General features: G+C 40.8%; 1 protein-coding gene across 1 annotated transcript in view; it reads left to right on the plus strand.

The window, feature by feature from the left end:
* Positions 1-11653: 11653 nt before the first annotated feature.
* LOC106588171 (ephrin-A3) overlaps positions 11654-16554 on the plus strand; it is a 104062-nt gene continuing 99161 nt past the window's right edge. The window contains exon 1 of the mRNA XM_014176893.3: positions 11654-12568. Within this exon, the coding sequence (XP_014032368.1) occupies positions 12459-12568 (110 nt within the window). The 5' untranslated portion in view covers positions 11654-12458. The remainder of the gene's footprint in view (positions 12569-16554) is intronic.

Here is a 16554-nt window from a genome sequence, read left to right on the forward strand (position 1 = left end):
GACACTGGAGTTCGATCGGCATGTTGTTGTTTGAATGGATGCTACAGAAATATCATTATTTGATGTTAGACATTGGATGCTTACACATTGGTGCTATCTAGAACCTAAAAGGGTAGAAACCATTTGAGTTACATGTAGAACCCTTTACACAGAGGGTTCTACATGAAACCCAAAAGAGTTCTACCTGGAACAAAAAAGGGTTCTACCTGGAACCAAAAATGATTATCCTATGGGGACAGCCATAGAACCATTTTGTAACCCTTTTCTCTGAGAGTGCAGGTTGCGAATGGATTATGAAAATATATACAATTATTACGAGACAGTAATCTACATTTAGGAGACTACTTCTGTTCTGTTTCTATTCTTGTTTGATGCTGATGTCCTATCTTTATACATCAGCGTGCAAGGGAGTAGACAAGGTTGCAGTCGGGCCCTAAGGCTGTGATGCCGAAGACTAACATTGCCTTTGACTCTGATTCACTCTGCGAGTGAGTTCACTCTGCCAGCTTCGTTTTCTTCTCATAGATTCTCATTAGTGTTGGGTGGTAAAACAATGTAAGAGGATGTAGAGTGCAACTCAGCCAATGCAAAAGGTACTGTACTGTACCATCAACCCCTCAGGACAATGAGAAACACACAAAATTCACTGATGATGCTCCCTATCAGGATATTAGAGTACATTTACACACAACAGTTATCGATTGATGTAAAGAGAGAATTTAAAAGAGAAAGAGAGAGAGAGAGAGAGAGAAATGGGGAAGATACAGCGATAGGAAGAAAGAAAGAGTGAGATAGGAGGTGAAAAGGAAAGAGAAACACCTATGGATTCATTGAGAACCTTACTTAATTGCTTCCGTAATCGATTGTTGTCCCGTGGCATGGGGTGCATTCCAAATGGCACCCTTATACTTCATAGTGCACTACTTTTGAACAGGGCCCTTAGGGCTCGGTAGTGCACTATGAAGGGAATAGGGTCCCATTTGGTACGCAGACTTGGTCAGTTGAGACTGCTGATTTGGGAGGAGCTGGATATTGACCCTGTTGTTGATTGTGCATTTGCTTTGTCTTACAAAACCAATCCTTGGAGGCTTAATAAAAGAAACGCATGCTCGGCTCCACCAAATACTTGATGTAAGGTACCGTCAACTATCATCTCTTAATAAGTTGTTTTGATTACCCTACAGTTTTCCCAAGTAAACGTTATGGATTCCAGGCTACTGCCTGTCATCATGCTTGTCAATATTTGTTCCTTGTTATACATAGCTTATTTAAGCATCGTCACATTTTGAAGATAGTGCTCCATTACGTTTCCATGTTGCAATGAGATGTTATATTACTTTGATTTATAGTCAATGGTGAGAGAGCCCTAAGACTTTCCCCAATACCCTCAAACATCCCCCCTCTTATCTCCCTCCTTTCTCCTTTAATACTCCATGCGTCACTCATGCTAATAACCACACTCCTCTTTTTGTCTTCTCATCAGACACATGCTGCTCTCCCATCTCTTGTTTTCTCCTCTCCTCTCTTCAATATTTCATGCCATTGAAAGTGCATCTATTCTCAGCGTTTCCCCATGTCCTACCACCTCCTGACTGTCAAAACATAATTTTCTATCAATCGACATCCCTCTCCCTGACTCTTTCTTCCCTCTTGCTTCTCAATCATCTCCGTTGGGACCATCATGTATTGGTGATGATGAACCTCGTTGCAGTGATTGCCTTCCTTTATTTAATTTCTCCTCATGTTTGTATGCCATTGTTCCATTATTGTCGCTACCCCAATGTTGCAAACACACTACACCCATTTTACACACACACACACGCCCCACCCGCACGGCACGCACGCACACACACACACACACACACACACACACACACACACACACACACACACGCAAAAGTCAATCACCTATTGTCAGGGTTGGGTAGGTTACTTTCTAAATGTAATCCATTACAGTTACTAGTTACCTGTCCAAAATTGTAATCAATAACATAACTTTTAGATTACCTAAACTCAGTAACATAATCTGATTACCTACCTTTACTTTTAGATTACAGTTTTTCCAACTGCTTACACACAAAATCTTTTCATGTCACACGATTTTTGAAACCTCTCACTCAAAGTGCAAAACTACATACCAAATATCCAAAACCATAAGCTATTTCTCAGCCTTTGACTCAGTTGTCAATTGCATAAAACACTTTTTTCAAAACACTACACACAATTCTCTACCTAAAACACAAAAATCTAACAGGAAGTGACTTGCTTTCCTTTTCCAAACACAACCAATCAAAATGCTACACTTATTCACCAGGTCACACACACACTCCTCACATGTGCAAACACTAATTGCTTAACTGATCACTAACCAATCACTGCTTAACTGTAGTATAGGCCTATAAATAGGTCAAAGGTCAGATTACCTGTTTCGAACAATGGATGCCAACAATGGACAGAGAGCAAGAGAAATAGGAGGGAGAGGCAGGGGACAACAACGAGGACAAATTCAAAGACTTGGACTTGGACTTGGAGGACGAGGACGAGGGCAAAGAAGAGAAGGAAGGAGAGCCATCTCTGATGAGATCAGCACAACACTTGTTGATCATGTGGTCAACCACGGTTTGACCATGAGAGAGGCTGGACTGAGAGTCCAGCCCAACTTGAGTCGATTAACAGTGGTGTCCATAATTCTAACCTTCAGAAATGAGAACAGGTATGCAACTATCTAATGACTATTTTAGCATTACAGTTATGTACTGTACAAAACGTATGACTGCATAGTATTGCATAAACATTTGTAACTCTAAGCCATCCATTTACTGCACTGCATTGAATGAATGAGGTTGGTTATCATGCTGTACTACCTTTTTTGTACATTGTTTACAGTTCCTATGCTGAACACATACTGTGTTTGAATTCGGTACAGAGTGGAAAGGCAAAGACATCATGGAGGACGAGGACGCTTGTTTACAGATGTACAAGAGACTGCAATTATAAATATGGTTTTGGCCAACAATGCAATTAGGATTGGAGAGATAAGAGCGCATATCTTGAATAATGACACCATATTTAACAACATCAATGCTGTAAGCCTGTCGACCATACAACGCATCCTCCAACGGCACCGAGTGACGATGAAACAACTTTACAAGGTGCCATTTGAGAGAAACTCTGACAAACTCTGACAGAGTCAAGAATATGCGACATTACTTTGTAGAGGTATGTATGCAACACTACTTCCAGTACTTCAGACATACCATATTTACTCATCTGTATGTCCTTTTGTCTGTTGCAGAGAGTATTGGAGCTGGATGCCCATGTAATTCGCCATTTATTTATGTGGATGAGGTTGGCTTCAACCTCACCAAAACCAGGCGCCGCGGACGAAATGTAATAGGACAAAGGGCAATTACCAATGTCCCTGGACAGCGTGGGGTAATATAACTATGTGTGCTGCCATCACTCAAAACGGGGTCCTCCATCACAATGCCACACTGGGTCCGTACAACACCGGCCATATGCTCACTTTTCTGGATGCAATTTACACAATGCTTGTCCCTGATCCAGATCAGGAGCCTGCTAGATTTGTGGTTTTATGGGACAATGTTAGTTTTCACTGGGCTGTTGTGGTCCAAAACTGGTTTGCCACCCATCCACAATTTGTAGTTTTGTACCTACCCCCATATTCACCTTTTCTAAATCCCATAGAGGAATTCTTCTCAGCCTGGCGCTGGAAAGTGTATGATCGCCAACCCTATGCCCGCATGCCGCTTCTCCAGGCAATGGAGGACGCATGTGGGGACATAGAAGTTGCCTCTGTCCAAGGTTGGATACGCCATGCTAGGAGATACGTTTTCTCTTGACAAACATCGAGGGAAGTATCTTGTGATGTGGACGAAGTATTGTGGCCAGACCCAGCCCTGAGAAGAAATTAAGATTAGTTTAGCACTGGTGACTGCCCCCCCACCAATTCCTGGACTGCCCCCCCGGGACCCCACACACGCAATTGTGTTCTTTATTGTATTCTAAAGAATATACTTTTGGTTTACATATGTTTATGGTTTTGTTGTATGCTACTGTATACAACAGTAATGTTTGGCCTAATAAATATTTTCTGTTTCTACATTGCATTGGTGTTTACAGTGTACTTGTTACCCCTCTCAGCAGATTACTTTCACTGTAGAACATTGTATTGAAATGTAAATATAAGCCTATGAAAGACCAAAGAGCTTTAGGTTTAGAACGACAGTGTTTACATGGTATATCCAAAAATGTACCATTATGAAAGCAGTGTTTGCCATTTGATGCAAATGCTTCATTCTGACATGTGTTTATGGCATTTTGAATGCAGTGTTACATTTTGAAGGAGATGTGAGGCATTTTGCATTTTGTGTGTGCAGTTTTGGGAATTGTGTGTGGAGTTTTGAAAAAAGGAGACAGTTTTGAAAACGTGTGTAAGCAGTTGGAAAAAAATGTAATTTCCCCTTAAGCGGCATTAGAAGAATTGAACGACATCTATTGCAGGATAAATCAATGTTAAGGTTTACATAGCTGGCCATATGGCTGTTAAATTTAACTTTATGGGTTGGTTATGTAGTCTTCTTCTGACCCATCGCTTTCTACTACATATAATAATACAATTCAATTATATCTTTACATTAATAACCAGTCAATCAGAATTCCAATAAATGTTATACCCCTTGATCTTCAAGAATAGGACTTGGAAATATGGAAGTATAGATTAGCCTAATTGTTTAACCTGAGCATGACGCCAAAACTAAGGACTTATTAGCCAGCTCTACTCTGTTTATGATTGTTGTCATGGAGGACTGATTTGGCTCATTGATTCGAGTTGAAAAATAAATGCTGCGCTCATGGAATGGCATGCTTTGAGAGATGAGACGTGCTATTTACATGTGAAAACTTAATTTCATATGCTACTTTTGGTATAGGCCAATTGTTTATATTTTTGTTGGTGACACTGATATCTTGATAATATGCAGCTGTATAAAGGGCAAATCCACATCTGAAACAATGACAAAACGGGCAGCCCCACCTCTGTTTTGGTAAAAAGCTGAGGGATGGGAGAATTGTAACTACTCTCAGATGAATAGACAGAGCTATGGATGCAAGGACTGACCAGCCATGATATCAAAATGATTGTTTTAACCATGTTATGAGGCTATACAATGTTTGCTTACATTTACAATGTTTACAAACATTGGAGAAAAACAGCTTATATTTTGGGTTCTCATGGAGTGAGACAGTTGAACTACTAAATTTTAGCACACCTACTCATTCAAGGGATTTATTTATTATTTAATATTTTTACATTGTAAAATAATAGTGAAGACATCAAAACTATGAAATAACACATGGAATCATGTAGCCAAAAAAAGTGTTAAACAAATCTAAATATATTTTATATTTGAGATTCTTCAAATAGCCATCCTTTGCCTTGATGACAGCTTTGCACACTCTTGGCATTCTCACAATCAGCTTCAGGGGGTAGTCACCTGGAATTCATTTCAATTAACAGGTGTGCCTTCTTCAAAGTTCATTTGTGGAATTTCTTTCCTTCTTAATGCATTTGAGCCAATCAGTTGTGTTGTGACAAGGTGGGGGGGGTATACAGAAGATAGCCCTATTTGGTAAAAGACCAAGTCCATATTATAGCAAGAACACTTCAAATAAAGAGAAATGACAGTCCATCATTACTTTAAGACATGAAGGTCAGTTAATATGGAACATTTCAAGAACTTTCTTCAAGTGCAGTTGCAAAAACCATCAACCGCTATGATGAAACTAGCTCTAATGAGGACCGCCACAGTGGATAAATTCATTACAGTTTCCAGCCTCAGAAATGGCAGCCCAAATAAATGCTTCACAGAGTTCAAGTAACAGACACATCTCAACATCAACTGTTCAGCGGAGACTGCGTGAATGAGGCCTTCATGGTCGAATTGCTGCAAAGAAACCACTACTAAAGGACACCAATAAGAAGAAGAGACTTGCTTGGGCCAACAAACACGAGCAATGGACATTAGACCAGTGGAAATTTGTCCTTTGGTCTGGAGTGCAAATTTGAGATTTTTGGTTCCAACCGCCATGTCTTTGTGTCACACGGTGTGGGTGAACGGATGATCTCTGTATCTGTATTTCCCACCGTAAAGCATGGAGGAGGAGGTGTTATGGTGTGGGGGTGCTTTGCTGGTGACACTGTCAGTGATTTATTTAGAATTCAAGGCACACTTAACCAGCATGGCTACCACAGCATTTTGCAGCGATACGCCATCCCATCTGGTTTGGGCTTAGTGGGACTATCATTTTTTTTTCAACAGGACAATGACTCAACACACGTGTAAGGGCTTTTTGACTAAGAAGGAGAGTAATGGAGTGCTGCATCAGATGACCTGGCCTCCACAATCCCCCAACCTCATCCAAATTGAGATGGTTTGGGATGAGTCGGACCGCAGACTGAAGGAAAAGCAGCCAACAAGTGCTCAGCATATGTGGGAACTCCTTCAAGACTGTTAGAACAACATTCCAGGTGAAGCTGGTTGAGAGAATGCCAAGACTGTGCAAATCTGTCATCAAGGCAAAGGGTGGCTATTTGAAGAATCTCAAATATTAAGTATATTTTGATTTGTTTAACACTCTTTTGGTTACTACATGATTCCTTATGTGTTATTTCATAGTTTCAATGTCTTCACTATTATTCCCAGATGTAGAAAATAGTAAAAATAAAGAAAAACCCTTGAATTAGTAGGTGTTCTAAAACTTTTGACCGGTAGTATGTATATATATATATATATATATATATATACAAATCCAAAAATGGATGTAGCAACTACAGATTGCTCCTTTAAGTTTATCAAAAAGTGTACGAGTTTGACCATGTGTCCATTAGGACTATGGATTTTTTTTTATCAGCATGAATTAGATTGAGCAATAAAAGCCCCACTTTTATTCCAGAGGCTGGGATCCGCGCTATGCAGCTGTAGCAAGAGCACATTTTTCACTGGCTGTCCACTGGTTTCAAAAACAATGATTGATAGGCACCTTAAACTTCTTGAATTCAACCTTAATTGGTTTCAAATACACATTGAGATTTGTGAACAGCCATCCACAACAACCACAATCTGTAAGGCGCAAATAGCTAAATGAGAGAGCAGCAGTGTGATTCACATCAATGACCTATGTACTGTAGATATCAATAATAAGTGATATCCGTATCGCCGTAGACCACACCACTGCTGTCATCCTTACCTCCAAGCGTTTATTCAAGTTGGATAATCTTTGGAATGCCGACAGCAGTCTCACCATTGGAAGACATACAGTGAGCACCATAATTAATTGGACAGTGACCATTTTTGTTATTTTGGTTCTGTACTCTAGCACTTTGAGTTTGAAAGGATACAATGACAATGAGGGTGAAGTGCAGACTGTCAGCTTTAATTTGAGGGTATTTTCATACACATCGGATGAACCGTTTAGAAATGACAGCACCTTTTGTACATGGTCCCCCCATTTTAAAGGTACTACAAGTATTTGTTGAATTGGCTTCACAGATGTGTGTCGTTAGGCATTCATTTGTGTCGTTAGTGAATGCAGGAGAGCTGTTGATGAGGAGTATTGATTCTAGACTTTGCTATTGCCTTTGGAGGTTGTTGTTGGGGTGTGACAACATGAGGAAGACAGAAGTGTCGATGCAAATGAAGCTGGCCGTCATAAGGCTCAGAAATGAAAATCAATCAATCAGGAACATTGCAAAAACCCTGGGCATGCCCAAGTCAGCAGTTTGGTTCATCAATAACAAAAACAACCGGTGAACTCAATTATGTCAAAAGACCCGGTAGACTGAGGAAGACCACTGTAGTGGATGACCGGAGAATACTCTCTATGGTGAATAAAACCCCCCTGACAACAGCCCAACAGATCGAAAACACTCTCCTGGATGCAGGTGTAGATGTGTCAAAGTCTACCATACGTAGAAGACTACACCAGCAGGACTACAGAGGGTACACTACAAGATGCAAACCACTGATAAGCCTGAAGAACAGAAAGGCGAGATTACAGTTTGCTAAAAAGCACCTAAAAGAGCCCCAAGGGTTCTGGAAAAAAAGTATTGTGGATAGATGAGACAAAGATTAACATGTACCAGAGTGATGGAAATAGGAAAGAGTGGAGAAAAAAAAGACATGCCCATGATCCAAAGCGTACCACCTCATCTGTGAAACATGGTGGAGGGGGTGTTATGGCTTAGGCCTGTATGGCTGCCAGTGGAACAGGCTCACTTGTCTTCATCGATGATATGACTGCAGACAGAAGTAAAACAATGAAATATTTTATCTGCTCAGATAAAACCAAATGCCTCCAAACTCATTGGACGGCAGTTCATCATGCAACAAGACAATGATCCTCAACATACTGCTAGAGCAACGAAGGGATTTTTGATGGCCAAAAAGTGGAAAATCCTTGACTGGCCGAGTCAATCACCAGATCTGAATCCAATTGAACATGCATTTTACATGCTGAAGAGGAGACTGAAGGCAATAAGTCCCCGAAACAAGCAGGAACTGAAGATGGCTGCAGTACAGGCCTGGCAGAGCATCACCAGGGAAGATACCCAGCGTCTGGTGATGTCGATGCATCGCAGACTTCAAGCAGTCATTCCATGCAAAGGATATGCCACCAAATATTAACAATGATTACTTTATTCTACATTATGTTAAACTGTCCAATGTTTTTTGATGCCCGAAAATGTAGGGGACTATGTACAAAAACTTCTATAATTTCTAAACGGTTCATCCGATATGTATGAAAATACCCTCAAATTAAAGCTGACAGTCTGCACTTCACCCTCATTGTCATTGTATCCTTTCAAACTCAAAGTGCTAGAGTACAGAACCCAAATAACAAAATAATTGTCACTGTCCAATTAATTATGGTGCTCACTGTAGCTTGGACTGTAGCCTAAAAAAGCCTATTCCTGTTCTTTTCCCGCGATCCATCTAACACATTTGGTGTGTCATCATAGTTGTCTCTGACTTATGGTCAGACTCGCTCACGTTGAACAAATTTAAACTTGTGCCTGTTTTCAATGCTGATTTGAATGTCATTGAGAAAACAGAGAAGTGTTACATGTAATCCGTTACACCCCAACCCTGCCTACTGTACATGTGTCTCACACCTGTTACGATGTCTGTCATCACTCTTAATACATACAGCACACCCCCATCTCCCTTCTCCCCTCTTTTTCATTCGCCACGATCATTTACCAGTACCCAGCTCATTCCCCGAAGGTTCACCTCTTATCCACTCGTTAACTTTCTCTCTCTCACTTTTCATCATGTCCTGACATTGCAGAACATTGTTCTTGATTACTTGGCAGATGCCATTATCCCGGGCCTATATCTTCCCAATCTCATTAGCCATTTGTACAGCTGGGTACTTGCTGGAGCGAATCAGGTTAAGTACCACGCTCAAGGGTACACACATCAGTAGGGCCCACCTGGAGTTTAGACCTGCCATCCTCCTGATCGCCAATAACCATAACAGACACGCTATGGTGTCCTTCGTCTTTTTCTCTCCCCCTCCCTAAACTTTCTCTCTTTTCAATTTCTCTCTCTCGCTTTCTTTCTCACCATAGTCTCCTAGGCTCTCACTTGGTCTCTCTCGCCATCTCACTTGTTTTTGGCACAGTGGGGTTAGGTAAACAGAGGAATTGAAAATTCATGTCGGGCAGTAGGGGTGAGAAAGGGAGAGGACAGGGAAGACTTGGGAGGTGGGTGTGATGGTCATGCCATTGTGGTTTACTAACACAACGCTGAACATGGGGAGAGGCACAGGGACATAGATGGCAAGATTTGCAACTGTACACATCATTGTTAGGTGTTTCTTCGTGACCAAATATTGTTATTTTTCTTATTAATAATGGTTGGTTACACTCACTAAATGTGTTTATTTGGGATCATTCTCATACCCAGAATTCTCTGAACACTTCATTCAAAGTAGGTCTTTGGTGTTTGAATTTAAAATGTGATTATTATTAAGTGAGATAAGAAATGAAAGAAATAAAGAGAGAAAAGAAGAGTGGTAAAAAGAAACAGGAGAAAATGTATGATGCAGAACGTTTATAAAAAATATTTCTCTGAATTCTGTTAGTAAATCATTATCAGGAAAACAAGGATATATGAAGACAAAGAGGTAGATTGATGATAATATATGATCTAATTAATCAATATGTCCATACCGGTAACAATCATGAATGAATCACTGTACATGCAGAGTAAACAAGGTAACTTCTCTATAGTGTAAGGCTACAGATGTTTACCATGCAGTGCCCAGCAACGGCAAAAGAACAACATGCGCGTATGTATGTGCACATCCGCAACACGTCCCAAAACATCAAATTTAAACACATTTGATTATTGATGACATGAAGCAATCCACTAGACCATGCTTCCCTCTCTCATACTATGTTTGTACAAAGCCCATATTGAGACACTCACAGTCTAACACTCATACATAGGCCAACCCTTCCCAAACACATGCATAAGGCCTACTACGTGGTTCATGTTACTCAAATAGGACTATGTGAATATTAAATATGTTCATCTAAATCTTTTCTGATCTTCATTGACAGTATTTTCAGTATGAGTTGTAGGTTATAAAAAAGAGAGGGTTTGTGAAGAGATGGCTGGGATATGCCATGGAGACGCAATGCATTCCTCTTGAATGAGTGGTGACAAAGGGATGACAAATGCTAGTAGCAAGTGATCTGGCATAGATAGAACAGGCAGAGGAAAGGGAGAGTTGGGGGAAAGTGTTGGTAAGCTACTCTCTCTTTCTCTTTCATCCCCCTTTCTCTGTCACCACAGCAACATGCCTGGAAGGCATTAAAAAGAGGGTTCATCACTGACAAAAACAACAGAGAGGGAGAGAGTGAGTGAAGGAAACTGAGATCAAAATAGACAGGGGGTGTGTGTGTGTGTGTGTGTGTGTGTGTGTGTGTGTGTGTGTGTGTGTGTGTGTGTGTGTGTGTGTGTGTGTGTGTGTGTGTGTGTGTGTGTGTGTGTGGTGTGTGTGTGTTAGAGTGTGTGTGTTAGCGTGTGTGTTAGAGTGTGTGTGTTAGCGTGTGTGTGTTAGAGTGTGTGCATGAGAGAAGGGGTGCGAGGAGGAGAGAGTAGGGCTGTAGACCTACTGTGGTTTTGGAAGAATATATATAGCATTTTCTCCAATGAATTTGAACTTTAGTGAGAACTAATCACAAGATGCAAAGCATTTAGTATTCCCAATGACAGATTATAGAAACTCACATTAGGGAGACTTAAATCCCCACTCACATCACCAAAACCACTTATGAAAATTACACCCAAGATATGATAATAACCGTTATAATAGGCCTATAGAATTTGCATAGTTAATCAAACACAGTAATGCCTAAAACAGTGAAATTAATTGTGTTTAAACCCACCATCGAAATTAAACAGGTTAATTAAAATCTCTCTGAATTTTGGAAATTAAACACACGCCCGCATCACACGCAGACGCGCGCATCACGCACACACGCACACACACACACACACACACACACACACACACACACACACAGTGGTGGCGGGGTTGGGCAGAGTGAGCGCATCTTGTCCATCAGAGGGCGGGATTGTAGGAAACTGGCGCGCAGTGCGTGGGTGGTTTGGAAGCGGTGGCAGATAGAAACTAGACACTAAATTCTTCCGCTGCTCTGTCGTTCGCTGCATACTTTACGTATATACTTTCATTGCGGAGAATAAACTAACGTCCGTGGGCGTGGCGTTTGGCTGGAGCAAGGAGTCTGGGTAGCAAGGCAAGGTAGACACCTCAAAGTCTCAACTGACAGTCTGAGCTGAGGCTAATTCAAAATGACAAAGTAGACTATCGTCAAAACGAAACGGGAACCCAATACTAACAGAAGGATAATGTGAACACATTTTGAGAAACTTCAATGCCAGCTGTGCTTGACCAACAAAGACGAAAAGATAGTATTGAGATATGTTGAGGAGAATTGCAGCATCTTCTCGGCTCAACATGGGACTACAGTTGTCAATTGTGGGAGCCTAATTTGCCGTATCACTTATTCTTATTACACTACTGTTTTCGGTCAGTGGAGAGGAATAGGGAACATAAAAGTAATAGCCTACTCAAAGCACGGTGACTTCAACGTGCGCAGCAGGCAAAGTAAGTACAAATAGGGTTGGGGAGAATGCCCAAATGGGATTCTTCGCGTAATGGAATTAGAATTGAAAAACACGTAAACCAAGCCAAGTACGCATATTTGTCCTTCCCAAAGGTTGCTGGAAACTATTCAACTGCGTTGTTTTGACCGCTGGGATGTTGTGAGAGACCCACTGTTTGGGACGGCGGAAACTGAGAGCGAAGAAGGTAGCCTAAAAAGAACGAGGAACAGTGGGATTATGGCTCTCGCAACGGTTTCTCTCTGTCTAATAGCGCTCGCCTTTACAAACTTGCACCTGACGCGAGCCAACGACCGACATGCCGTCTATTGGAACAGCTCAAATTTACAGTAAGTAGGCTACAAGTATAGTACAGTACACTATTATCTTTGTTTTCTTTGTTGCTATGGACCTAAACCGACGACAGGTGTCAGTATGAGGAATTGATCATCCCCTAACTAAATGTTACTATTTTAGAGAATTTACAGGTGAATGTATGTATAAATCATTGTTAAGTGTGTGATGAATGCTGTATTCCCCCCATCCCGAAAATGTGCATTGCAGAATTTGCCCATTTCCAATAACGAACGCACACACACACACACACACACACACACACACACACACACACACACACACACACACACACACACACACACACACACACACACACACACACACACACACACACACACTATAGCCAATACCAGGCAATTGTGTTGCCTTAATGTTCCCTTCCACCATGTAAGCAGGCACCTGGTGTTCTATATGAATATTTAATTAATGTGGCCAACTCAGTTGTCACTGTCCATCTCTTACTCCACAGTGACTCATATCTGTCATCTATGACCCCCCCCCCTCTCTCACTCTCTCACAAACACTCAATCCTCTCCATCTGACTGCAATCCATTTTGATATTGTCTGCTTTCTTTGTCCCCCCCAAAGGTGGTGCATCCATAAGGCTAGGGAAAGCTATTTCATATTGAATTAAGTTGCCAAAATGATGTAGCCTAATTATCCTAATGTCTATACAGAAATAAATAAAATCATTCAAAATAGGCTACTACACCAGAAAGCATGATTTGGCCACAGAGCTTTTTGAAGAAAAAACGCTGTGGGTTGTTTTAAATCACACAGCCTACAGTCGAAAGGGCCCGCAATTTGGGCAGCGGGCACGGCAATTACCAAATAGATGATACTTGAGTTGCAACTGTCAATGAAAAGCAGAGAGACCCAGCCAAACATGTTGCATCATTTCTAAATACAATCGCAGAATAACATAGTTTGGAAAGCAAATGGCTATTACTATAAATTGAAGACAGTGAAAAGACTCTAATCTGTCTTTAGTTATCAAAATGCTCAACTTAATTGAGCGAACACCTGCCTATCTTATTGGCACCAGCGGAGAGTATCAGCCATATCCCCGGTAGTGCTGAGCGATTAGTGCTTTTTGAGGGGGGTTCGTTTTCAGTTAGATTATGAAAAAATGTTGGTTTTTGCAATTTCTTTAGACATTAAATGCTCTATGCATTATGTGGGTTGAATGCTGTAACAATTAATACAATTAATAGAAGTCCCATGATAGTAGTGACTGCTCCATTACTGCATATCACTTATTTAACTATCATTTATTCACATTACTTTAATAAAATATTTGTTTTATTTGATTACTTTATTATTTCATTCCAAGTCAGACTGGACTAAGGTAAGTGGGCGCGCAATGGATTATGGTCATTGTAGTTAATTATCATGTTTTCGGTGCTAAAATATTTGGAATATTGGTCTGTTTGAAACTACAACATAACACAGTTCAGGCTTGATCTGATTTATCTCGACAGAAACTGCACATCGAGATCACAGAAAAAAAAATGTACAAAATGGAATTCAAATAATTGAACTGGCATCTTGTCAAATGGTTGTTTAAAAAATGAAAAATAACCGACATTTCGGTTAATCGCTCAGCACTAATCCCAGGTGAGTGTGCGTATTCACTGTCTTTATTATTGGGTCAGGGACACTTGAAAGTTAGTTTTTTAACAATAATTTACTCCTCCAGGTTAGATGGACGTCATATCGTATTTGCGTCTCTCTTTTTCTTAGGCCTATTAGATGTTTGCAGAAAACATAGTTTTTATTGATCTGTGTGTCAGTGTCAGCAGAGTAGGCTACCCTGTCATTTTTGTCATATTAAAAAAGGATTCTGCTAATGTCTCCAGTAATATGAAGTGTAGTAGAATTACATGAAATGTGTTTATTAAAGGCCACATTTTGCCCCTGCAAAGAAACATAGGCTATCTGATATAGCTTATAGTCTAGCCTACTCTACGCCTGTCACGTGGCAGGGGGTATTTGTTTTATGTGGTTCAGGGTGTGTTTGTGTATGTGTTCATGTAGAGGGGGTATTTGGTTTATATGGTTCGGGGTGGTTGTTTATGTAGAGGGGTATTTGATTTATTAGTCCAGGGTTTTGGTTATTGTTCTATGTTAGTTTTTCTATGTTCTGTCTAGGTGTTTGTATTTCTATGTTTTGGTAATGGGGATTGGGGCCTTCAATTGGAGGCAGCTGTCTATCGTTGCCTCTGATTGAAGGTCCTATATTTAGGAGTGTGTTTTGTCATGGGAGTTTGTGGGAGATTGTTGCTGTGTATAGCTTTGTGCCTTACCGGCCTGGTCTTTGTCGTCGTGGTTTTTGTATACATGTTTATTTTGGTTTTCCTTCTTTATCCTTTAATAAAAGAAGATGAGTATACATTTTCCCGCTGCGTCTTGGTCTAAACTCTACGACATCCGTGACAACGCCACTACGCGCTGCATTGATTTTATTTTTTTTGCGAACAGTGATTGAGTTATATTACTAGCCTAAATTATGACTAGCCAATCTAATCATCACAAATAGGAATAGTAGGCTATCTGACATAAGTCTGCAAATGTGAGGATGCATGGAATGCTTTGTGGTAAAGGTGAATTTCTATGGTGAAAATTTGCTTCCCCAAACTTGAAACCCACACTCCGTCTATGCCCCCCCCCCCTACCCCCCACACACACATGCAAAAACAAACGCACACTGCACACTGCACACTACACACACACACACACACACACACACACACACACACACACACACACACACACACACACACACCCCACCCCAGAAACCTGCCCCTTTCTTCCTATTCTTCTTCTATCTCTCCTTGGTCATAACAATCCTACTACAGTAGGTAACTATACTGTAGGTAAACATCTGCAGACCTCTAACTCAATACCTCTGCAGCAGAGATCGATGGGGTATCTGGTGCCTTTGTCCTCTCATTAGTTATCCATCTTTCTCACATTCTTTTATCTTCTACCCTCACCCCGCTGTTGCTCACTTTCTCTCTCTCTCTCTCGCTCTCCCTCTCTCTCTCGCTCTCTATTTTTCTCTTTCTATCTGTTTTCCACCTTTTCGTTTTGTCCATTTATATTCACCTCAGACACTGGCCTATCTCCTGTATCTCCTCTCTCTAGCTCATACTTGGTTATTTACCTCTCTCTTTCCCTTATTTTTCTACTCTCTCATGGCCAGCCTGTCCCCCTCAATTTCTTTTTTTGTTGTTGTGTGCATCTCATTACCGCCCCCCCATCTGCTCTTGTTTCCTCATTCACCTCCAAAACCCAGGCTGAGTCCCAAATTGCACCCTATTCCCTTTATAGTGCACTACTTTTGACCAGGGCCCATAGGGCTCTGGTGAAAAGTACACTATATATAGGGAATAGGGTGCCATTTGGGAGATATACTCAGATGGAAAGATATCAAAGATAATTACATATATACAACAGAGTTGTTTGAATGCAAACTCAGAAATATTTCATATAACTCAGTCTGGGTATGTGAGGCTTGAGATACTCAAGGTATCTCAATCACCTCTGGTGTACCCAACCAACAGTGCTAACGAACACCTAGTCAAATTCCAACTAGCCCTGGTTGTGATAGCAATTATGTATGTAAATTTGAATCTCAATAGAGGAGGCATATTAAAGGAGAATCCTTAGCAGTACCAGCACATGTTCAAAGTGTTGTGAGGGTTTTGCAGGTTTGTGCGTGTCACATTCTGTATTAGTATTATCTATCATTGTTAATTATTCATTTGGTGTGTGTTCTATGACTTGCACAGCGTGAGGAGTACGCCCAGGCATTGTACGGGATAATCATTCATCAAGTCTTGGCACATCAGCACCTTAATATAACACTTATATGAATATATTTTCATTAATATATTCCAATGATAATACGTGTATCCGTGTGGGGCGATGTGTGTGTGTGTGTGTTTGTAAAAAAGAATCCCCTCCTCCACATTGA

The sequence above is a fragment of the Salmo salar genome, chromosome 27 (genome assembly GCF_965601325.2).
Source record: "Salmo salar chromosome 27, fSalSal1, whole genome shotgun sequence".
In the NCBI taxonomy this organism is placed as follows: Eukaryota; Metazoa; Chordata; class Actinopteri; order Salmoniformes; family Salmonidae; genus Salmo; species Salmo salar.